This window comes from Peromyscus californicus, unplaced genomic scaffold (assembly GCF_007827085.1).
Source record: "Peromyscus californicus insignis strain IS unplaced genomic scaffold, ASM782708v3 Scaffold_12__1_contigs__length_115047231, whole genome shotgun sequence".
In the NCBI taxonomy this organism is placed as follows: domain Eukaryota; kingdom Metazoa; phylum Chordata; class Mammalia; order Rodentia; family Cricetidae; genus Peromyscus; species Peromyscus californicus.
In genome coordinates, this window is record NW_026294413.1 from 109,021,342 (window position 1) to 109,047,488 (window position 26,147).

At 41.0% G+C, this 26,147-nt stretch overlaps 1 protein-coding gene across 2 annotated transcripts in view; it reads right to left on the minus strand.

Moving 5' to 3' along the window:
* Synpr (synaptoporin) overlaps nucleotides 1-26,147 on the minus strand; it is a 354,853-nt gene that overhangs the window by 158,401 nt on the left and 170,305 nt on the right. Inside the window, exon 1 of one of the 2 annotated variants that reach the window (XM_052734106.1) lies at nucleotides 18,274-18,610. The exons of the other annotated variant lie outside the window; for it this stretch is intronic. Coding sequence (XP_052590066.1) covers nucleotides 18,274-18,297 — 24 coding nt within the window. The 5' untranslated portion in view covers nucleotides 18,298-18,610. Of the gene's footprint in view, nucleotides 1-18,273; nucleotides 18,611-26,147 lie in introns of those variants that run through there. 2 annotated transcript variants of the gene reach the window in all.

Sequence of the window (26,147 nt, forward strand, 5' to 3'; positions counted from 1 at the left end):
ATGGTGAGAGTTAAGTGACTCAGTCACCCTCATTTTCCTAGTTGACAGATAACTAACCATTAGAAAGAAAGTCAGTTTATTAATTGGAAAAAATGACTATAGATATATGATTGAGCAATTAAGACCAGCAGACATTCAACCCAGCCAGATTGTTAACCCACAGAATTATGAGTTATATGCACAATGTGGTTTCAAGTCATTAAATTTTAAGAGGGCTTGTTATACAGTAAAGGTTAACTGATACATAATATTCAAGAGAAATTATCAAGGAAGACAAGTAGTAGATAGTGTTAACAAAGTAAACTGAACAACTCAAGGAAGTATTGGTCTATTTAGTACATAAAACCTTATTAAGTACAACAATTCAATAACTTACCATATATCAAAAGCACAAAGTTTGGTATCCCAAATGCTAGTACTTTCCAAAAAGGTACATTCATAACTAGGATGAGAAGCAGCCAAATGGGAATAATTATCCATAAGAAGCAGTTTGAAAAATGCCACCATTTTGAATTAATGAAAGCAACAGCATCAAGTCAATTAGTGGTAGGTATATGAGTATCTTGTCTCCTGCTATTAGTCATGCCCAGAGAATCAGCCAAGAGTAAAGGACTACCAACGTACTTATGCCACCGACTCACACAGGCAGCAGAGCCTTCTTCCTTCTGGACCAAAGCTAGTAGAACATTCAATGTATTCAGATTAGGTTTGGACTCTGTGGTCTCTGCAGTTCTTCAGAGAGATTCTTCCCCTCCCACAGGCACCAAACATTAGAACTTGCTCTACAAGACTTCCATTATGAAGTGCTACTGCTTAATTGCAGTTTTAGCCGGGTCCTTTCACACTTTCCTATTTTCTGAAGAAATCAGTTGGTTAGATCTAACACTTAAAGGTCTCTTCCACTTTATCTTGTCTTAATTTATTTTAGCAGCTGCAAGAAGCACAACATGCTCATTAAAATGAACCGTCTGGGTATCCTAGTGCCAGGCCTACCAGTGAGACAAGTGTCCCAGAAAAGTCCCAGGGGAAAGCAGTGACCTGATAAAACCTTAAACGTGAAAAGAAACCTGAACTTAAAAGAATAGCATTGCCAGAGAAAAACCATAGCCAACTGGAACTGAAAACAACCATTGAGGAGACCCAGTTTGCTCAAAGGGTCCATCATGGAGATAACTCTTACCTTGGGGGAAAGAAAGAAAGAGGGGCTCAGAACATGTAGCAGCCTCAAAAACTCCCAGAGCCTTCAAGGTTTTCCAGAGAAGGAACTTTCTAGTGGAAGGTGACTGCTGAACTGAGGGGACAAGGGGCCTAGAGTGGCCAGCAGTTGTTCCTGAGGGGAATGTGATTGAAAGTGGTCCCTAGCAGAAGCATGAGTGTCCCTGGATCCATCAACTCAGAAAATCAAAGGCACTTTTGTTGGTGCCTTTGTGTTCTCTATTGGAATGGAATGGACTAAGTATTCCCTGATGATTTGAAGACAAGAATTTCAAGACAACGCAGATGGAGGAAGCTGAGGTCAAGCTGAGCCAGCAGGATCCTATAGCTTGTCTGGAGGACAGAGCAAACTGTATAGCCATGACACATGATTGTCACAGGTTGAGTCTCTTTCCAGTCTGCAGAACACCTAAAGGGTTCAGGATGACCTACAGCTAAAGTGTCTACCTTCAGTTCCTTTGTGTCATTGAACAAGCTACTACTCATTACATAGGTCCTCTTAGTCTGGTCTCTGTGAAAAGCCAGGGTTATTGTCAACCTCTCAGAACTACTGCGGAATTCAGTGGTTAAATGTGTTTAACAGATTCTACCCCATATTTTGCTCAAAGAAGTAGATTCCTCAAAGAAACCATAATTTCTTTCCCTCACATCTCATTTCTTTATATTCCTGAATAATTTCACCAAACTACTTACACATCACTTGCCAGGTTGGCCTGAGGGGACTTTAAGGGACCAGAGCAACAGCATAGTCTAGTAGAAAGTGTAAATTCCAAGTGATAGCCATTTATTCATCCAGCAAACACTTATTGAGTGCTTATTCTATAGAAAACACCATGAAAAGATGAAACTGTTGATTCTGGAAGTTAAGAAGACACATATACACAACCATATACAGAAATAAAACTGAAAGGAAAATAGAGACATAAGGATGTATTATTTTTCTGCTTTTAATACAACTTGCATGGGTAAACATACAATCAGTCATTGGGTTCCAGTCACTGGGCTTGCTGATCTTCCTATGAATATCCAGCATACTGGGATATAAGCAGGGTTCTTCTCCCTCCCTCCTTCCCTCCCCCTCTCTCTTTCTTTCTTAATAGTGGAGCTAAAGAATAGTGGTTTATCTAACACGTGCAATGTGTGAGTTTTTTTTTAAGAGCACCTGTGAATTTAAAAATGTTATTATTCCCTAACTCCAGTCCCTCTATACTACATGTTCTTATTTCCAAATCACCCCATCTGGACATAGCAGACTCCCTGGCCAGACAAGGAGAAAATATAATCTCAACCTAGTTGGGAAAGCCTGGAAAAAAAAGTCTAAAGAAAGATATTTTCAGAGTGTTGCCATCCCAATTTTTCATAATGTAATATTTGTAAGCTGTTCTTTTTTAAAAATACCATTATTATTATTATTATTATTATTATAATTAGTAGTATTAGCAGTAGTATCAGTATTAGTGTCACAGTGTAGAAGCAAACACAGCACAACTGTGGCTCTCAGAAAACAGCTTTGTGGAGTCAGTTCTCTCCTTCCACATTTACGTGGGTTCCTAGGAGGGAACTCAGGTCACCGTGCTTGAATAGAAAGCAACTTTACTGGCTGACCATCTCACAGGCCTGGCTATTTCACTTTAACTGACTACCTTAAAGTATATAAGACTGGCATGCCACTTGATAGGCACATGCCTGTTGGCTCCTATATTGGAGCTCATGTGTACCACACCTTCAGCTGTTTCTGCTGAACATCTAGAATGTTTTCTGAGGTCCTCAGAATGTCCTGTTCCTAGTGTAGTTATGAGACTGGGAAGAAACCACAGCAGAGTGTGAAGGAGACAAAGGCATGGCCGGTTATGAGCCAAGAAAATGTCAATCATTCATCACATAAGTAATTCTAGGTAAAATTAGAACAGTGAATTTGGACAATTAATGAGGCCTTTCCAGAGGCCAGGATGGGTAGGGGTTGACTGGGGCCTGTTTTTCTTCTGACTGTGCTGGAAGGGGGAACACGACAATTAGATGTACTGTTTCATATTTAAATATTGTGGCTGTAATATTTCCATTATGGGACCATAGTAGCATTTGTGGACTCGCTGTTGAATTTAGTGGGGTAACAATGAGACACTTGGCTGGTAGAATCCAATGGGATGTCATTTCATTTTAATCCAGTAGAATAAGATCATTCCTAAGTTCAAAATGGAAAGTATTAAACAAGAGTTTATTTGGAGTAAATGCTTTAAAAGTCCATTGTTAAATTTAGGTAAAGAAGCCATGTGTGGTAGTACATGCCTCTTGGGAGGCAGATACTGCTGGATTGCTACATGCGCAAGGCCAGCCAGGACTATATAGTAAGACACTGTCTTTAAAAATCAAAGCAAAATAACAAGAAAAGTACTGTAACAATCTATAATCTAACAAGTTTTTTTTTAATACATCAAACTGTCTTGAAACTGATGCTGGATACCTCATCCTTTGCCTTTATAGTACTTAATCTGTCTGCATCCTCAATCCCATCATAAACAATAGTAATAGATTAAATGCAAAATGACCTCAGCACATTCCCACAATGTACATCAGTTATTGCACATAGCATCCACTACCCAGCAGCTCTTACTTTTCTTTCAGGGAGGGATTTTATAAACCTTCCTCAAGTAGGTGGAGGTCCAGGGTCACATAGGGCCTGGCCTACATCCCCGTGATACTGCTCATCAGCAATGAATCTCCAGTCAACTGAACATGGCCATTCTTGATAGAAAACCCAATAAACAAATAATCGGAGTTTTTGCCCATGGAGTTATTGCTGGTATCACATATGAAAGTGTCAAGTACTAGATGTCATGAGCCTGCAATTATCACAAACTCTGTGGGAAGGTGGAAGACGTGGTACAGATGGTCAAAAAGCTTTGAGTCGATTCGATACTTGCAGTAGGCTGACTCCTCATCTGTAAGGAAACCTAGAGAGAACTTCTTTTTTTTTTTTTTTTTTTTTTGGTTTTTCGAGACAGGGTTTCTCTGTGTAGCTTTGCGCCTTTCCTGGAACTGACTTGGTAGTCCAGGCTGGCCTCGAACTCACAGAGATCCGCCTGGCTCTGCCTCCCGAGTGCTGGGATTAAAGGCGTGCGCCACCACCGCCCGGCCTAGAGAGAACTTCTAAACGTTAACAAAGTTAAAAGTAGTAATCTCTCTCTCTCTCTCTCTCTCTCTCTCTCTCTCTCTCTCTCTCTCTCTCTCTCTCTCTGTCCCTCTGTCTCTGTCTCTGTCTCTGTCTCTGTGTGTGTGTGTGTGTCTGTGTGTGTGCGCACGCATGCAAGCATGCAAGTGTGCAGACTATATACACAGGTGGTGGTCAATGTCAATGCCAGATGTTTTCCATTATCACTTTCCATATTGATTTCTTGATAGGGTCTCACATTGAACCAGAAGCTTGCCATTTCACCTGGACTATCTGGCCAGCGAGTCCCGGGATCCACCTGTCTATATCACCACTGTTATTCCAACACTGGAGTTACGTTTGTGCCTTCTGAGCCTGAGTTTAGAAATTTACAATCAGGTCTTCACCTCACACACTGAGCTACGCTCTAGCCCCTGCACTTTCATTTTTGCTATAGATTTCCAATAATAAATTTATTTCTTTATTTATTTTAAATATTTTGATTCTTTTTTTAAAGGATTTATTTGTTTATGTATTTCATGAATATGAGCACTTCATCTGCATGTATGTCTGCACACCAGAAGAGGGCATAGACTCTTATTATAGATGGTTGTAAGTTGCCGTGTGATTTCTGGGAATTGCACTCAGGTCCTCTGGAAGAGCAGCCAGTCCTCTTAACTGCTGAGCCATCCTCTAGCTCAGCAATAAATGTGTTGTTTGAATCAACTTACGGAAATAATGACTTAGAAGAACAGTCTATGCCCTTCCCTGGTCTATATTTCCCTATAATGGCTATCACTATCAAGCATTTCCATTTCTTTGTTTCTTATCCCCGTTTCTTACCTCTCCAAGTCACATACAGCTCCCAGAGCTTGCAAAAACAGTTTCCTGCACTTAGTGGAAATTCTAAGAAATATTTGCTGGATGAATAAAGTGACAAGATCTCTGTGTTAAATTAACAACTTCAAAAACATTCAAAGTGGATTTGTCTTTATATTTAATCTTTAATTTCACAGTTGTCATGAAAATAAAGAGAGTCGTGGCTGAAATTTCATTCTGTTTGATAACTAATAATATACACTCTGACTTATTTAAAGTGCCCTATTACACATTTCTACTGACACCATCGGGAATACCACAATGGCTCCTTCTTCCTCTCATCTCTGTCCTCATTTCACAGATGGAAAAAGTGAGATTCAACAAGGTAAATGTTTCAAATGTTGCACAGCTAGTGGGTAACAGAAGCTGGAATAGATCCCCGAGCTTCATTCGAGTGCAAGCTCCATGTGACAGCTCTTTCCCAGGGGAGATTAAATCAATTTTAAGTGTAACTGTGATGCAATGGCTGTCTGATAATGTTGTGGAAGTAATCTCATTTCTTTATGATGGACAACAACTATCCCTAAAACACACCAGGACCACAAGCTGATAGAAGGGCCCCAATCTCACATAATAATACTTCTGCAGACTACTGGTGTGGGTGGATGGCTCAGTGGTTAAGATCACTGACTGCTCTTGCAGAGGCCCCAGGTTTGGTTTCCAGCACCCAACATGGTGTGGCTCACAAGCAACTAAAACTTTAATTACAGAGAACCCAATACCTTTTTCTGGTTTCTGAGGGCTCTACATACAGGTAGCATGCTTAACATATATAAAAGAAAAACAGACACATAGATAGAAATAAGTTAATCTTGAAAACAACAACAAAAGGTGATTGGTTCAACTTCAGGCTGGTGCAACTCTTGTTATCCATCCTTGTAGCAAGGATTGTCTTCAATAATTTTCATTTTACCTTCAGCATTTCCCTCCAACCTCAGCTGATAAATATCAACTAAGGTATACTTATTCCTGCTACAATGTTCTGTGACTCCTGCCAAAATGAAAAATTTCATTATTCTTTGGAGCTTTCCTTTCAGATTGCAACTTAGATTGGTAATATATTTATTGTATTCTTGGTTTGGAGAGATACTCTATGTTCTTCTGATGTCGATTTTTCCTTGGAGTTTCAAAACATGCTCATACCATATCTTTGGCATTTGCTGCCATTCTTGAGCCCATTTTTATTCTAAATACCATGTTTTAATAAACTTCCCCAGGTGATTCTGATGTAAGCATTCCATAGCCCATACTGTGAGAAACCAAGTCCACAGGAAATGAGAGGCTGAGCTTCAACCACACCTTCCTCCTAACTCTCCCAGATTCTGCTGGAGGTCCACTGACCCTGTTTGTGAGCAGAGCTATCTTCCCAGCTGGTAACACAGAGCAAAAAGTAGATAGGGCAAATTGACCAAATGAGTAGTCAGAGTCACAACCAATTGAAGCTGGAAGCTTAAGTCACACCCCCTTTCTAGGTCTGAGCTTGGAGATTCGTTATGCATAGATTCTGGTCTTGGGTACAGGGTAGAACTGGGAAGCCTGCGTTTATTTCTTCTTTTTAATCTGTCTCTGTCTGTCTCTTTCTCGGTCTCTGTCTCTGTCTGTCTGTCTCTGTCTCTGTGTGTGTGTGTGTGTGTGTGTGTGTGTGTGTGTGTGTGTGTGAGAGAGAGAGAGAGAGAGAGAGAGAGAGAGAGAGAGAGAGATATGCATCAGCATGTGTGAGTATGTCATGGCATACATGTGGAGGTCAGGGGACAATCTTATGTGTTGATTCTCACCTTCAACATTAAGATGAAGTTTCCTGCTGTTTCCAGCTGTGTGTACAGTAGGACAGTTAGACCATGAGTTTCTGTGGATTTGCCTATTTCTGTCTCCCATCTTGTAGGCAGGATGACTGGGGTTACCAATGAGCACTACTGCGCCCTACTTGGTATGGGATCCAAGGATCCAGGCTCAGATCCTCATGTTGGTACAGTAAGTGCTTTACCCAATGAGCTATTGCCCCAGCATGGAAGCCTGTCTTTCTGACAGACTCTGGGATAAAGATCACAAAGCATGCTGTTAGTCAGCTGTTTGAGGTTCAGAAGGAGCACTGGAGCTGATGCCTAGTGATGTTGACAGCTTAAGCATCCCCACAAAGTTTCTTCTTATCTCTAAGAAGAATCATTGTCCAGAAAGTTGTCTGAGAGATTGTCTCCTAGAAATGAAAACCCAAGAATATGACTGCCTAAACAAGACCTGAAAAATGCCAAAATCAGTAGACATCCTAAGGTGGAAGGATGGAGTCTCCTGGGCCCCTCCCCTAAACAAAGAGCTACAGACAATTAACTGTTGATAGAGCAAGAATTAGTATTCCCCAGGGATGAATTCCCTAATTGGTATCAAGTCATCATCCTTGAAAACATATACATACAAGCAAGCCTAAACAGATTCAGCAGGTTGCAGATTACATGTACATATTTATGAGTTTATATATTCATATGTAACAAAATAATTTTTAAAAAAGAGGCCATGAATTTGAGAGAGACATGGGAGGACATGGGAGGGGTTGGAGGGAAGAGAGAGAGGGACATTATGTAACTATATTTTAACTTTTAAAAATTGCAAATAATAAAGCAGTCACTGTCGACTTTACTCAGCCATGCATTGGATGTCCCTCCTTCTTCCCTTCTACTAAGGGCAGGGACTGAACATGGAGTGCTTTCTACCAGCTTTTCACAGGTTATCATAGTGAGGAAGTTCAGCATTGGGGTCAAATGCAACTAAGGTACAACTAGCTCACAGTCATCATTTATATGTTGTGGGCAAGTGGCTAAGCATCTGCATGCTTTGAAATAATAATAGTGATCCATCTCATGCTGTCTGGAAGATGCAAGTCCTGCAAGATAGAGAGTGCAGTGCCTGTGAACAGTGAATGCTGTGTAGATGTTAGTCATGTGATCTTAGTGTTTGTCCTGTTGAGTAAGCCTCATGCCAGCAGTCCCAGGTTTCCTAAAGAAGTCTGTGCCCTTCATATTCGATGGGCTCTAGTCCTTTCCCCTTTAAACTCTATTGCAGAACTGTTATGGGGATTAAATTAATTAATATGCATAAACACTTGGAGCCTTGCCCGTCATATAATTAGCACCCAAGATGGCTTAGCTCTTCTATTTAATACTTGCTATAATAATAATTAAATAGCTTTTGAAGGATTTTTAAAAGTGCCCGACCAACAACACTTAGACTGCAAATCTTGTGACGTTGTAGACTGTAACAGTTTTAGTTACCTCCAAATATAAAAATCTTAGTGTAGTGCTGGCACACAGTTGCCTCTCGTAAGTAAAAAGATGAACAAATGAATGAGTATGAATGAGTGGGTGAATGAATAAAAATGCATTCTTAACTTCCTGAAGAGATCTTCAGAAACAAAGCTGTGAGAGATGCCTCGGGATGAAGGGGCAACAAGAATGGGAAGTGAAATTACCTTAGGGAAGTAACTGGTCTTGGGGGCGGGGTTAGGAAAGGCGCCCTTCAAAACCTCAGAGGATGTGGAGTCTGCAGTTATGAATCAGAGAGGAGTGAGCAGAGGGAGGAATCTTGGGACAGGGCTGCTAGCAGATAACAGCCTTCAAAAATACGAGCTAACTGGGTTTTTCTGATCAAATGTGCCAGGGGATGCTTCAGTAAATAAAATATGAGAAATGAGAAGCCTTTGAATTTCCTGCAGCACAGGCTGATGAGCATCAGGGTTTTCCCTGAACTTCTATCCCAGTGTGGAGACAATCATGAGCACGAATTCTGAGAAGCTGCTGGGCCGTGTGGTGATAGAAGGTTAAAGCCCCACAACATTAGCAGATAATGGACTGAGGTCCAAGGTTATATCAATCCTCTCTACAATTATAAAGGCAATGGCTGGAGCTAGGACTGATGGAAGTGGAAAGGAGATAGAAGATTCAGGAGTGTTCTGTGTGAGAAGCAGATCGTAGGCAATGGCTTTATCCATACTGCATTTGGTTGTATTGTACTTACTCTTCAGTAATGTCGCTCTGCGTTTGCAATCTATACTAACCCCCCCTGAGAGAAAGTGACCCAGCAAAGCATTTCCAGGCTACTTTAGAGCCATCCAGTAATCCTTTTCCTGGAAGATGAGGAGATCATTTCCTTGTTCTCTCATTGAGGACACTGGATGAAAACTGATAGCAAAATGAACTTAAAGAGAAGGAAACAATGGTGTTGTCTGGGCCCACACAGTCTCTAAAGGACTTTCCCATATTCTTTCCACAAGTCTGTAGAGGAAATTCATTACTCCCACGTCACAGAGGACAAACGAGCTGAGGCCTACATGTACCACCTATGTACAACAAGGCATACTTTGTTGTCAGGATTTGAATTTATTTACTCTCATTCCAATTTTAGTGCTCTGAGACAATGCAGGAAGAAGACAGTTTTCTCAGGATTCTGCCAGGTTAACTCACTTAAGGCTTTTTATCTTGCAAAATGTTCCAAGGGCCCCACAAACAACTCAACAAAAAAATCAGGGCTAGGGGCTTGGGTACTGTGTGACACTCACTCTGGGAAAGACCTGCTTCTTTCTATGTTTGGGAACAGGTAAAAGTACCATTGCAAGCCACACCTGCCTTTGATGTGTTTCTATGTCTACTCCTCTGTGAAATTTTATCCAGGAACACCCTGTCTCTGTCTCCCTTCATGAAGTAGAGGTTTCATTAAACCAGTGCCTAAAGATAAGGTTAGGTGCAGTCAACTAAAAGTCAGGGACCTTGCTAAGGACCCTTTGTTGCAGAATATTTGTTTAATTGTGGAAAGGTGTGTTGATTTTGTTTAACTATGTAAAGATGTGTTGCCTTGCCTGCCTAAGGCACCTGATTAGTCGAATAAAAAGCTGAATGGCCAATAGCAAGGGAGGAGGCATAGGCAGGACTCCCAGGCAGGGAGAGTAAGGAGGAGGAGGAATTTAGGCTGGAAAAAAGAAGAAAGAAAAGGAAATAACAGGGGATGCCAGGAGTCAGCCATCCAGACAAACAAAGCAGGCATATAGAATGAAAGAAAGGTTAAACAAAAAGCTGAGGCAAAATATAGATGAATAGAAACAGGTTAAATTAAAAGAGCTAGTAGGACAAGCCTAAGCTAAGGGAAAGCATTCATAATTAATAACAAGTCTCCATATCTTTATTTGGGAGCTGACTGATGGCCCAAAGAAAATTCCAGTTACACCACCTAAACACCTACCTGCCTATAATCCCAACACACATTTCTTTTAACGTAATCTTATTAATTTGTTGAGAATTTCATACATGCATACAATGTATTTTGATCATCTTTACCCCCTCCTATTTCTATCTCCCCTCACATCTACTCTGCACCTCCTCACCCCTCCCAACTTCATGCCCTCTCAATTAAAAAAAATAACATACCAAGTCTAATTTGTATGTCCCATATACTCATGGATGTAGGGCCATCCACAGGACTGGCCTATTAAGAGGTACATTCTTAAAGAAAACTGACCCTCCCTCTCCCAGCAGCCATCAACTGTCAATAGCTTCTTAGCTAGGAGGGAAGCTCATGATCCCCTACACTACTCCATGATGTCAATTAGCTTGATCTCATGGCGGTAGCCACATTGCTGTCAATTCATGAGTGCAACAAACTTCACATACTCAGAGAACACCTCTTCCTTCTAGTCCTCCAGACTTCTGGCTCTTACCATCTTTCTGCTCCCTTTCCCACAATGGTCTTTCAAGCCTTGAGTTAGGATATGTGTAACATCAATTCCCCTATTTATAGCTGAGCACTCCACAGACACTCATTTTTGCACGTACATCTCTGGCCTGCAGAAAATCCATGAATTTACTGTCCTCCATTGGAAATAGTTTTGTTGCATCTTGGGCTAGAAGGACAGGGAACTGAGATCTGTTCTTGTCTTTCCTTTAAACTGAATTCACAGTAGAGCCTTGGGCAAGTCACTCACCATCTTGGGCTTTTGTTTTCTGTCTTAAAGAAATAAAATTTGAGAGTTTTAGGGATACGAGATTGAGACTGTGATCTCTTTCCTTCCAAGATGGTCACTCATACAGCAGGTCTATCTCACGTCAAAACCCATGCGCCATACCTATTCTACAGCACAGATCACTGATGCCTCTGTGGTTTCTGCAATGTATTATTCTATACCCCCAAATGGTTGAAGGAACTCTAAGGGTATAAGAGAACCATCTGAAACCACCCAGATAATGTGGCTGAGATAGGAGATTGGCCTTTAGACATCCACCACCCTTGCCTCCATCACTCCTTGGTAAATGATCTTTCCTACTTAAAACAGCCTCAAAGAGAAAAAAATTACACTGTAAACACATTTGCATTTGCATTAAATGTTATAATTTGTATGATTTTTAGAAAAAATATTGGAATTTCAATATTGGAATTTCAGGATAAATTACTGTGAATTTGAGTTCTACTTCCTTTTGACTGTAAGAATTTAGACACATATCCATCTAAGTGTCTGCCATTCATTTGCTAAAGGAGATATATTTTAGTATTGCCTCATTTGTTGATTGCTAGAATCTAATGAGATAAGATAAGCTATCCAGAATGGTAATGTTTTGCACAGAGATAAAAGATAGTAACCAGGAGAAGCTTACAGATGCTCCACTGCATGGAAGTAAAGGATAGTGACAGGGAGAAGCTTACAGATGCTCTACTGGCCTCAGGTAGGCTGTATCAAGCTGCTTAAGATAAATACGCAGCTAAGAATCCAAAAATTGAAAAGAAGAAATGCCACAGGAAGAATCAGTGAAAGCTGACTGTAATTACCAAGTTTTTTTTCATTGGTTCTCATTTTATACAGTGGCAATTTGGCAAAGTCTTTGGTAATTTAGGTTGTCTTAGCTTAGGGTAGAGGTTGCTACTGACATCTAGTGGGTAGAGCCCATGAACGCTATTAAATATCCCACAGAGAGATTTCACAGCAAGGAACAATCTGGGGAGTGTACTAATGTTCTGAGATTGCATAATCTTGAACTATTAGAAGTTCCTCAAGTTCAGAAATGGGTGCATCTTGTTTATTCCCATGCCTTAGCATCTGGCAGTGTGCTAAGTACAACCCTCCCCCACCCCAGTATGCGTGTGTGTTTGTTGAAGATGAACAAGTACATGAATACCCAAGGGAGACAGGTAAGGCAAGTCAAACAGTCCTGGTTGTCAGGGACCATCTTCGGTCCTATACGCACCTTTCCAGTTTGCTTTTTTATCTTCTTTTTCTGTCTTCTCAAAATTTCCTCCTTTCTTTTCTCTCCCAAACACTGGGAAGAAGGAAACCCCTGTGAGGCTGCCTAGGAGCAGCCAACAGCGCTGAGAAGACACAAGCACTGGGGAGCCTCACCCAGCTTTCTCTTCAAACCACTCCATTCAGCAGACTGTAATCACTCCAGCAAATAAGTGGGGTTCTAGTTCCCTCCCTAAGCATGAGCAGATAAGACCAATGGCACACATTCCCTGCAGATGACTTAGGAGGCTAGCTCAATTATGCCTTTCAGAAGACGTATTCTGGGATGTGAAATAGAAACTAGGCTTTGGTGAGGAATGGAAAATAAAGACACTTAGATCTGGAAGTAGAGATGTTGTATTCTATCTGTTTGTTTACCACTGTATCTCCACAGTTCTCACAGAACCCAGTGCATGGCAGGCACATTAAATATTTGTTAAGTAAAAGGATAATTTGGTGGCTAACATTCCAATCCTTTCCTTAAATCTGATCAATTTTTCAAAAGCCTATATTTTCCATCTCTTCAAAGGACCGTAAGACATGACTATATATTTACATTGGCCAACCTAACACTCCTCAGTGAACTTGTTTTCCTGGGCTGGAAACCAGCTTTCCAGAAACTGGAGTGGAATGTGTTTGGAGTTACCCTTCAACAACTTCCCCTGCAGGATTTAGGGTGGAGGCTATGTTAAGGTGATGACTGTAAACACACCATGAAGATCCATTATTCTACAGAGTGAGAGGCTATGTTAGTGTGATCACTGTAAGCACACTATGAAGATCTATTATTCTGCAGAGTGGGAAGCTATGTTAGTGTGATCACTGTAAGCACACTATGAAGATCCATTATTCTGCAGAGTGGGAAGCTATGTTAGTGTGATCACTGTAAGCACACTATGAAGATCTATTATTCTGCAGAGTGGGAAGCTATGTTAGTGTGATCACTGTAAGCACACTATGAAGATCCATTATTCTGCAGAGTGGGAAGCTATGTTAGTGTGATCACTGTAAACACACCATGAAGATCTATTATTCTGTAGAGTGGGAAGCTATGTTAGTGTGATCAGTCTAAACACACTATGAAGATCCATTATTCTGCAGAGTGGGAGGCTATGTTAGTGTGATCACTGTAAACACACCATGAAGATCCATTATTCTGCAGAGTGGAAAGCTATGTTAGTGTGATCACTGTAAACACACCATGAAGATCCATTATTCTGCAGAGTGGAAAGCTATGTTAGTGTGATCACTGTAAACACACCATGAAGATCCATTATTCTGCAGAGTGGGAAGCTATGTTAGTGTGATCACTCTAAACACACCATGAAGATCCATTATTCTGCAGAGTGGGAAGCTATGTTAGTGTGATCACTGTAAACACACCATGAAGATCCATTATTCTGCAGAGTGGAAAGCTATGTTAGTGTGATCACTGTAAACACACCATGAAGATCCATTATTCTGCAGAGTGGGAAGCTATATTAGTGTGATCACTGTAAACACACTATGAAGATCCATTATTTTAGAGAATGGCAGCAGTCAGTGTTTCCACTTCAATTCACCCCCTTTCTCTAATTTTTAAAATAATTTAAAGGCACATGCCAATGATAAAGAACCTCTTTTAAAGGACTGCATCCTTCTCGTGGTGACTTCAGGCTCCAAACTTGAAGTGATTCTTGTGAGTGCCTAACAAGAACCCTGCTCTATTTGCACACTAGCTTATAGTGAGCTTGGTGTAAAGTTCAAGACTTCTCCAACACCTCTTGTCTTTCTTTACACCAGCCACTTTCTCTATATTTAATGGGTTCTTTTTAAGGACTCAGTGATCAATATGTTTAAGGACACACATCTATATCTAAAATAAAGCAGAAATAAACATAGGTTGGATGGGGTTGGATTTCCAGTGTTGTTACTCTGGGACTTAGTGATCTCTCTGAAGAAGGATTACTGGAAAATGATTTCCTTTATAAAACTGTTTCTAAGATTTTTCTAAGATTAGTTTTAAGGAATAGCACACATTTGATGAGCTCTGGGGTTGAACACAACGTATTTTCTTAGAGCAAAAGTCTATGTTTGGTGGCTCTCAGTACATTTAGAACCCTCATAAATACTCATCAGAAAAGCAAAATGATCCGCATTTCTTTATCAGTGCTGGCTCTAATACCACACTTGCTGATTAAACCACCAAATTATGTCTTATTCAAGAACAGGAGAAAAGAGAATTCAAAATTATGTTATTGCTTCTGCCAAAAATGACTGTTAGCTTAGAAGTATTTCACTCTACACTGCACTTTGAGCTTTTAACCACCTAGCTGTCGATATAAGTGTTAGCTCAAAACTACTGCCCGTTAGTCAGCAAATCACACCAAAAAGTGCCCTCTATGTTGTGACCACCACTTCTTCCGAGTTTAACTCCAGGGGCCACCAATGTGTTGTGTTTGTTCCTTCAATGACTTATATTCTTTTGGGTTTGTGTAAAATATAGGAAGCATATCCTGAGTTAGACTTCACATTCTAGCCACATTCTCATCACTCAGAGTCCTCTCAGGCAGAATGGAAAACAGCACAGTGTTTCCCAGATTTACCACGAGTGCTGTGCCTTGCCTCCACAGTGCCGCTTGAGGGGAAATTTCAAACATATTGATTCTATGTTAGTCAAAATTTTCCCCTGGAAGACTTGTCTGAGTTTTATTGGCTCAGATGGATTTCAAATGGGAAGCTCAGTGCCTGGGTACAAAAGAATGTGTTTAAAAACTCAGGACTTCAACTCTGTCATACTGCTCGGTTCCCTTATCGGCAGCTGGGTTCATTTTTAATTATCTGGCTTGTAGAGAAACAATATTCTAACTGAAGCACCACCTAAGCCCTTTCCAGTTTACCCAAAGAATAGAAAGAAAATCATGGGAGTGACTGAAAAGAAGGTGAGAATTCTGTAAAGTTTTCCCTAGTGAACCAATTCAATTGGAATTGCCTTTTATACTTTGCATCCATGACAAGCTGGGTGCCTTGGGATACTGATACTTCTAAGTTATTTTGGCATCTTTATTTGGACCCTTTGTTCACAGACTGAAAGTCAAGGGACAAATTTGTCTTGCTCACTTACAGAGATACCTTAATTTAGCCACATCTGCATATTGTCTCTACCCAGGCTGGCTTCCTTTAGCTACATCCACATCTTGGTAGCTGCACAAATTGAGTGGTTTTTAGGCACATAATTAGCCTGGAGTTACAAAAGCACAGTGTGAGAAAAAGGAGGCTACCTATTGTCAGAGGAAGGAAAAATACCAGGGAAGCATGGTATGTTATTGTTAAGTGCCTGCAAACCACTGTGGCTTAGAAGTTTATCATAGGTTACACTGACAAAGTGAAACCCCAACTCGAGGATGGAAGTGCCACTCACTCGATCTCATCTGCATCATTGTACCATCTCATCAAGTTACACACTTTCTCTGTCTCCATTTTCTTATCTGCAAGGTGGAGAAATGAGATTAGCCTCCCCAGAGTGGCTGTGCAGACTGTAGTAGACTACATGAAGACTATAAGCCGAGCGATATGCTCAGCCAAGTGCCAGACATACAGTGTATTCACCAGCTCAAAACAGTCACTGCCTTCTGCTTTCTTCATTTTGCTAAAAGGAATAGAGGACTTCATTGTGGAAAAATTCGAAATCACTTCATTATTTTTGTCCAATACTGGATAGGGCTTTTCATTCATTAAAACAGATTTTTTAAAACTGACTTTTCTCGACTTGTCAGGAGGGATACAATTAAAGACCATGTAGGCTTATCCCAACTCGACGTGATGGTTGATGACCCTGACTTCCTGAAGTGACGGAGGTTTAATTGCCCTCCCTATGGCTTCATGTATGGAGCCCGAACTATTCCATGACTAGCAGGTGAAGGAGAAGACAGACACTTGTGGGTCGTCATTCCCTCATACTCCGTTAATTAATACCGTGGACTAGCTTCATATGCTGACCCCCAACTATTCCATGACTAGCAGGTGAAGGAGAAGACAGACACTTGTGGGTCGTCATTCCCTCATACTCCATTAATTAATACCATGGACTAGCTTCATATGCTGACTATTCCATTTACAGCTCATGACTTTACATTCAACCTGTTACAGCTGACCCTGAAGGAATATCCGAAGATGTAAAGTGGAGGTAGGGAGATGGCTGTGTGTGCTGGAGAGGAGAGAGGCTGGGACCTGCCCACTGCTGATGCTTTCACTCAGCTCAAGGAATAAATGCTTTCTTTTTTCCAACAGACTACCTGCTAAGGCATACTTAGTTCCTCTAGGACGAATGGCGTCTGAGTTTGCTATTAGGAACACATCCACAAGAACTAGGATCAGGTAATATAAACAGACAGGTGGATTTGGGGGAATTTATTTCAAAGCTAGATCAATCATAATTCATATTGGTTATCAAAATGAGCAGCCCCACTTTAGCATGCAAATAGCAGGCGCATTGCAGGGTGCCCTAACAGTGTCGGCTAGGGGGGTCAGTGCATTCCTAGACAGACCTTATTATTTCCTTAGAGTTAAGCTGCGATCTGTCACAGTTCCAAATATGGTTATTCAAAAAGAATATATGCTTCAGAGTTCTAGACCAGCATGGAGTTCCCAACTTTACTTCAAAATCTCTAGGAATTGCCAGGCTTTAGCTTCTGACTTAAAGGTGCCCTTAACTTTTGTCATGAATGCATTTTCTAGTTCATTTACCATGAAAAAAAGACTATGTGGATTTGCTGACTGTGTGACAAAAAAAAAAAAAGATTAAAGCATGTTTGTGTCCATTAGCACAATTAGTTAATCGCCTTATCATCTCTATCTACTATAATTACATGAATAGATGAATTAACAATAAAGAATTGAGACCATCCTCTGTCCTCAGCTAACCAGGTGATGCATTTAGAAATCATGACTCTGAGCAGATGTGACCAGACACTATTCTGCATCAGTTTGAATCAAATGACAGCAACTTTTCTCCCGACTAACTTGAGCTATGGCCACACCAGAGCCAAGGTTGGGCCTCTGGCAGATGGTGGCACAAATACCCAATGCAAAGAAAGTCAGAAAATAAACAATGGCTACTTGAAGTCTAGCTTTTCACGCAACGCAAGAGAATTGCTTTAGCCATATGAATACTTTTTTTAAAAAAAACAGAAATTCAGTTCTTTTAAAGAATGTCTCAGAATCAGAAAGGAATCTCATTCATTCATTATGTCTTGGTATGAGACCTTATGAGATTAACACATAATATTTGGTAGCTATTTAAGGAGTTGAAGACATTTACACTATGATGCTGATGAAGAAACTTTAATTAAAATGGTAAGCAGGTTGTAGCACAATGAATATACTTAGAACATTAAGCACTCTTAAGCTGGTTGAGATAGAATGGCATTACATTTTTATAAAGCCTAATATAACTTTGCTTAAATAGTTTCCTTACTGTGTTAAAAGAAGCTCAGAAAGCCAGTATATACTTCAACAGCTATTGTAAGGATTATACTACATAACCCAGACTCTTAGGTTTAAACATATACATAAAAGAAAGCTAAGTTAAAGGGTGGGAGAGACATCAACACTAAATATTTCTAAGAAGCACATTAGGAAAGAAAAGTATACAGCCCAAATATACTTACACATGTACACACACACATTGGTGGGGGGAAGGAAGGGAAGGAGGGGGAGAGAGAGAGAGAGAGAGAGAGAGAGAGAGAGAGAGAGAGAGAGAGAGAGAGAGAGAGGCAAATCAATAGAGAGATGAACTTACCGGAGCAAATATCACCATACACATTTACAAAAGAATTGATAATCCAACTTCCCTCTCCTGAAAAAAAATAGAGGTTGTCTCATACTAGAAACGAAGCTTCTCTGTCCACAGCACCAGCTCTTGTCCCTCTCTTTATGAAGCAAAGGAGGAGGACAAGAAATCAATGCAGAGGGAAAGTGAGATGCTATACCAATCAGAGAGCAGCTTCTGCCTTCTTGCAGAGAGATGGGAAAACAGTCACATTAGTAGACAGTGACAGCCCACAGCTGAGTACAGGAACCTGATACTCCCTTGATGCAAAGCTGTCTGCTTTGTGGGGAGGTGGTTACCTCCGTTGTGCACTCCCACACTTGGCTCTCTGCTCACAATTGCAAGTGCAGGGCCGCTTTGCACAAGCATGCTGCATCATGAGCAGAGGCATCCACTCCCTCTTATTCAGAGAGCCCCCTCCTCTCTCAGCCACAGTACTTAAAATCAAACTGGGAGCTGAACGCAAGCCAGGATTTTGTACGTTGAGGATACAAGGAAGCAGTGGTTTCATTAAATCCTCAGGAATAGATTTGCATAGATGAGGCAAATGTATGTTTGTTTTAAAAAATTGCCCTCGTTTTTATGGAAATGCATGGGTGCTAGGCATAATACTGATTCGGGAAATTCATGCACTGTCCATAAATAATCATTAAGATGATGGCATTGGAAGATGGGCTTTTCAGGCTCTGGAGACTATGGAAGGAACAAATTATAACTCGGTGCTCATCCATCATACTAGTATTAATGAAGACCTGCAAAAATCACAAAATTAAAAAGCTTGCAGGGACGCAAGCAGGACCCACATTTCTTTGGTTCCTTTACAGAAAGAAGCGGCACTGACTTCCTCAAGGGGCAGCAATCTCGACACCCAGAGGGTATGTGTTTTGGGAAGCTGGACCAGCATTCATGGAGAGACTTTTGCAGGTTGCAGGCTCTGCTCATTGGGTGTCCTGGGGATATTTTATCACCCTCTAAGGATAATGTCTCCTGAAGATCTATACTGAAACACCTAGAGGGAAGTCCTGCATGCCAGTGCCCTCTCTGTCCTGAACGAGCACCTATTCAGCACAGGAATGGTGTTTATTGGCTCTGGCATCTCATCTTTGTCTTTTGCTTGCTGCTGATGCCCCAACAGAAACTCAAACAGACTACCATGTGTTTAAGCTATGGTTACTAATCCAGAATCTGCCCTGAGTCTTGTTAGTGTCTCTTTCTGCTTCTGTCTGTCCCTGTCTCTCACCTCTTCTCTTGCAGACATGTGCACACACACAGTAACCATAATCACCATTTTCCTTTTAGCTTTTTTTCCTATTGGGAAGGGAGGTGTGGGACCAAACAATACCCCAAAATGTGATAAAGAGTGAAGCAACCCAGAATCCTGGGCTGGTTCTTATCTCACTGGTATGTGAACTGGGGAGCCTCTTAAGGTCTCTGTGACTTAATTTTCCCTCTGTAAAATGGGCACACTAACACTTCACAGTTCTTGGTAGGGAGGTGTAAAGAAGGAATGAAAGATGGACAAGATGGTGTTTTTATCAAATCCAAGTGTGTGCTCAGGAACTCTGGCTTGCTGTCTCCTCCTCATTTGATCTTGCTCCATTTGGGTTTTTCTCAGCTGTACTGAAGATAGAACCTAGGGCCTCGGGCATTTGGGGCAAGTGTGCTAACACTGAGTTCAGCCTCTGCTTGAAATCGTGTTCCAAACACAGAAGCAAGCCTTCAGGGTACCTAAAACCCTTCAAATGAATGGATTCCAAGGACCTTTGAAATTCTCATAGGACCGGATCCCTCAACACACGCATCCTCTCTCTCTCTCTCTCTCTCTCTCTCTCTCTCTCTCTCTCTCTCTCTCTCTCTCTCTCTCTCTCTCTCTCTCTTTCTCTCTCACACACACACACACACACACACACACTTACACGTGCTTATTGAAAAGTTACCACGTGGCAATGAGAGAAATTAAGTGGGTGAAGCCCGTGAAAAGGCTGACTGCCACCTAGCACTGGAGAAAGTACTCAATAAGTACTTTCAGAATTAATGAATGTAGAATTCATGGAAGGCAGGATGCCTCATGCTGAAGGCCACTGTTTTGCCCGGTGATGAGGAGAAGGGTCAGCAGTGCAGCCACTGGGGAAACCCACACTTCACAGTTCCTTAGCTCTTCAGAATGGACAGTGAGTACTCCTCATCAGTTCTGAATATGAAGAGACTCATTTCAAGTTATAAGAACATCTTCTACATAGTACCCATGGACATCCTTAGACTCTGCTCCATGGGGTCTTTTCATGAATCACTTTATTTGGGTCTCAAAGAACTAAAAAGTTATCATTGTTATTCCAACTGATAGATGAAGAAGCAAAGACCCAAAGAATTATGTGGCTTGTCTGTAAGCACATGTTCAGTAGTTAGTAAAGCTGTGATGTAAGACTAGGCCAATACAATTATCCAGCTGTCAAAAAACCACTACACCTGTCCCACAATGGTGCTTAGATCATTATGTATTCAGTGTATGGGGTATGACTAATCACTAATCCATGTGAAAAGACAAGGGCCCCATGAGACTGGGGAGCATAATTTAGCAAGGTGGTGCAAGGTTCCATCTTGCTTTGGCTAGTGGTGGGCTGTATGACCCTGGGTATGTCCCTGAAGTTATTTGTGTTTCAGTTTTTCCCATATTGAGATTTAAGAATTTCTCTCTAAAGACTTTCTGGATCAACTGAGACTAGATAAGGTCTGAGAACTAGCAGGTAAAGTGATCTTCTGATTCGGTTAGCTTTTTCTGTTCCAGACAAAGCATTCCCATGTTCTAAGTGTCGCCTGCCCATCGCCATCACCTCTTACTTCAGTAGATTCTCAGTAGGTCTTGCTAATTCTACAGTGTCCTGTAAATGCAGAAACTGCCCATAGTAAGGCCTGTGAGGCGTAAACCAGACCAATGACTTGTATGGGAATGATGCTTCAATTATTGTCCAGTAGGCTTAAAGGAAAATCCAAGCTCCCTCCTCTGCCCTCCAAGCCTTGAGGATCTGGCTCCATCTACTGTCTTCTTTCTCCTTTCTCACTCCTCCTCGAACTGGCCTCTGGGTCTTTCCAACTGCCACTCTCCTAGCTAAAACCCCAGCTCCCGAGAAACGGCCCTGTTCTCATTTACTTAGTCACTCAATAGTTAGTTTTACCTTTTGTTCTTAGGATTCCCCTTTGATTTCTAATTAAAAAGGAATTTTTCCTGTCTCTGTTCGCCTTTGCACTATCCCATTTTTTTTATTGTGTTTATGTGTTATGGCTTCTCGCTCCCTCTCCCGACCTCCTCCCTCCCATCATCCTCTTACTTGTTTCCTTGTCACTTAATTATCTCCTTTACCAAAGAGACAGCTGTCCATAGAAGCCGGAAAAAACTCTCTCCCTGGCCCCTTCCCCTGCTGTGTGTGTGTGTGTGTGTGTGTGTGTGTGTGTGTGTGTGTGTGTGTGTGCGCGCGCGCGCGCGCGCACACGTGTCCATGTGTAATGTTTATGAATGGGGGTTGACAAGAGAACCTTCAGTATCATTCTTCAGAAGCTATCTATCTTGTCTATTTGATACAGTGGCTCTTAATAGCCTGGAGTTTGCCAGGTAGTTTAGGGTAGATGGTCACAAGCCCCAAGAACCTGCTGTCTCTGCGTTTCTCATAATGGATTTACAAATGTGTGCCCAGCATTTTCATATGAGTTCTGGAGTTTGGATGTAGATCATGTTTGTAAGACAAGCATGTTACCAATGGAGCCACCTCCCTAGACAAGGAAGCCTTAAAAAATCATGTCCAGTATCGGAGCACCTAGAATGTATTCCGCAGGTGTTTGATGGGTAAGTAAAGGGCTAATCCAAGCAATGAATCAACACGAGAAAAGGGGAGACTGGGATGACTGTAAACAAAGCCAGTTCATTAAAGCAACTTAGCCTTGAAGCACAAGACAGATGAACAAAGCAGTGGATGAAGACTGCCTTCTTTTTCATGGTATATTCTAGAAGGGCTGAAGACATCAGTGTCCTTGTGTGTAGGAGGTGGCCATGGGAAGATGCTGGAGGCCCATCTGCAAACTGCACAGACCAGGCTGTAGCTAGAGTTTTCCTGCCTGGCCCACAGTCAGGACAAATCTCTCTCACCCACGAGTCTCACAGCCACTCAGACCCAACCAAGTAAACACAGAGACTTACATTGCTTACAAACTATATGGCCGTGGCAGGCTTCTTGCTAACTCTTCTTATAGCTTAAATTAATCCATTTCCATAAATCTATACCTTGCCACGTGGCTTGTGGCTTACCGGCATCTTCACATGCTGTTTGTCATTGTGGCGGCTGGCAGTGTCTCTCACTCAGCCTTCCACTTCCCAGCTTTATTCTCCTCCTTGTCCCACCTATACTTCCTGCCTAGCCACTGGCCAATCAGTGTTTTATTTATTGACCAATCAGAGCAACACATTTGCCATACAGCACATCCCACAGCACCAGGCATTTCTTAAATGCCTGGCTCAGGGTTCAGTTCCCCTAGACTGACATAGATGCCTGGCTCCCTGGGGATTCTTGTCCATACCTGGGTCTCTAGAGAGCAAATAGTCCTGCCACCTCAGATTGTCTCTGCCTTCTAATGGCCAGACAGTTCAGTCAGCTGCCACTCTCTAATGCAGAATCAAAACTGACAGAATAAAGTAATGTGTCATGATTTGATGTCTCTTTTTTTAAAAATGGCATTAGCATCCTTGCTACTGCCTTAAAATAACATTTGTCCATTATTAGATGATTAAAAATAGCAACACAGTGTTTTCTAAGTTAAGTATTTATAGAGAAGGTTAAGGAGATTAAAATAATCTGTGATTTTCTGAAAACTTCATTAGCAATGCTAATTTCCAATATGGTCAGATCTTTAGTTCTGATCTTCCAATTGAGCATGGCCTTCAGACAACTTCAAAAGACTATTATTTTTTTCTCTCAATAAAAAAAGCTTGGTTCTGCTCTGGTGGATTTGCCTCCTGGCAAATCTAACAGTTCCTTACCTTTGGAGTTTCTCTGTTTCAACATCTGGCCTCTCAAAAGGGGTCCTTCCAGGCCTGCCTGCTTCGGGGTCAGGCAGTGGGAGGCCTCACTGTCTAAGCTTATAAAAAACACTGAAAGGAAAATTCCAGAACCAGGAGTATCTCTCTGTAGCAGTGGGGCAAGGGAAGCAATCAAAGATAAGACCATCTAAGCCTTACTAACAAATGACCAGGACGTTAGCTGACGCTCTGTGAATCACTTGGATTGTTTTGAGTTGCAGCAATAAGAGCACTTACATTCATTCAATCCATTTATGCTCCAACCTTGAAATCTTTAATGATGCCTTCCTTAGAGCTCCTGGCGTGGGTAAAATGTTATTTATTCTGATGTGAGTAGGTATAGAGAGTTTTCCAGGACATTGCCCCCACCTCTGTGTGTGTGTGTGTGTGTGTGTGTGTGTGTGTGTGTGTGTGTGTGTGTGTGTGTATGTAGACAAGGTTTCATAATATAGGCCAGGCTATCTCCAGTTCAAGGCAATTCTCCTGCCTGAGCCTCCTAAATGCAAGGACTACTGTCATGAGCCACCACACTTGGCTTTTTATTTTGTTTGTAGAAGAATGTTTTCTTCCTTGTCTATTTTCTTTTTTAAAAATTAAGTGAACTAAAATGAAATTGATACTACCCAGTATTTGTTAGATCATTGGGTTTTCCACTATAGAGCTCAAGGCTGAATCAGAAAATGCCACACCAAGGCTGGATGTTGATGGAATAATAGAACAAAAAGCTACTTTGAGTATCTAGTTTTACATCGGATTCCTAGACTTGACTGCCTTTGAACACAAAATATGATGTCCTGAATGAGAAAGTAGAGAGAACCACTAATCTAATGAAAAAAAAAGTCGTAACTTTGCAGTCCTTTGCCACAGAGCTCTCTGATACCAGTGATATAATGCTGCTATTCATTCCCAGGTATTAGCCGAACAATGTTCACACTTTATTTTATTTGATTACCATTGAATCATATAAATTAGAAGCTTTGTTACTGTTACTTTATACATTGGGAAGTTCAGTTTTGGTACAACTCAGTCAATTGCTAAAGTCCACACAAATGCTATTACAATGGGGATTTGAACTTGAGTCATCTAATTCCAAAGCCCAAGTGTTCTAAATGTGCACAAAAATAGAGCTTGTACAGGTTGGAAATCTGGGCATCACCTCTTTGACTGCGGTTTTCCCAGTTTCTATTTGTTAGAAATCAAAAGACATGATGCTTTTCTGTTGCGTAATTCCTTGGTGATTATGTCTGTTGTTCTCGTGGATTAAAAGTGGTCCAATGATAAATTACTGGACAGTAGAGTCAATCATTTTGCCCTCTTATATGGTATACCACAGCACTCTCTCCACATACAGTAAGAGCTAAACAAGGCCTTGCCAACTTATTAAAGAAGAAATAGTAAAGTTATATCTCCTTGTTTTCTATCTATACCTATATCATCTATATAATAGGGAGCATTCCATCAGAAATGGAGGGCTTAGGCATTTGGCTGCTCCTGATACAGATTTCTCAGTCCCAAGTGGAAAAAGAAGATGAATAGTTGTTTCTATGATTAAGGATTAAGACTTTATATGAGAAAAAAAATCCCTGAGGTCTGGTTTTTACAAGAATCATGTTAGTACTGTAATAAGAATGGGAGAAAAAAGCATGAAAACCATTTTCAATAATCTTGCTGATGCCAAGAAATTAGATCAAGAGTTGTGTTCACTGGTGTTCTTGTGAAGGGATGGTGCCATAAGCAAATAGCAATAGTAGCAGTGCCCTTTATTATATATATATATATATATATATATATATATATATATATAATTTATGCATTTATTGTATGTTGACATTTTGAAGAATGTGTATATTCCATAATTGTTCAGTCTAAGTAATAAATGCATTCATTACCTATCATAGCATTTTTTTGTGGGAACTCTTAATATGTACTGTGTATTTTTCAAGAATGCAGCATATTGTCATCAACTGTAACTACCACATTGTCTAGTAAGTCTCTTGTTTCCTTCTGCATTTCTTGGTGGCTGATAATCGCCACCCTCTCAAATTCTATGACATCGGTGTTTTAGATCCCCTGTGTGTGTGTGTGTGGTCATGCAATGTTTGTCTTGTTGTGTCTAAGTTATTTCACTTAATATGATGTCTTTTAGGTCCATCCACATCTCTTAGCCTTTCCAAACTTCATTTTCTTCACCTGTGAAATGGGACTGGTAATGCTGTTACCTAAATGACATGCAGAGAAATCTGATGGTAATTATAACGGCACAAATAAAGTGCATTCCCTCTCTGCTAATGCTGCAGGCTAGAGAGATTTGAGAATCAAGTATTTGCAAAATGACTTTCTGGTTTTCTTTTCCTTCTAACAAATTAGGTTACAATCCATCTGCTAAAGAGGCTTGCCTCCCGAACTCAGAGTGCATTATAACTTCTAATAAACTGGGACAAAGAGAAAGAAGATGAAAGTCTGTTCCTCCCTGTCTAGTTTACAAAGTACTGGATTTCTGAAATCTGAGTGCTTTCACGGAGCACAGGGTTCAGTTACGGTCAGCTAGATTCAGACTCCATCTGAAAGCACCCCCACTTTGCTCCCCCCAACAGCCCCAGTCTGGGGATGCACCTCATTATGATGCTGTGTGGGGAACTGGCCAGAGCAGATCTGGAGAAGTATTTTAACTTGAGTGTTTATAATAAGGTGAGTAATTGTCTTCCTTTTGCTGAGTACTTCTTTTACCAGAGATGCTTCTGGATTATTATGGTATGGAGAAATCCATTTGGCCAAAAAA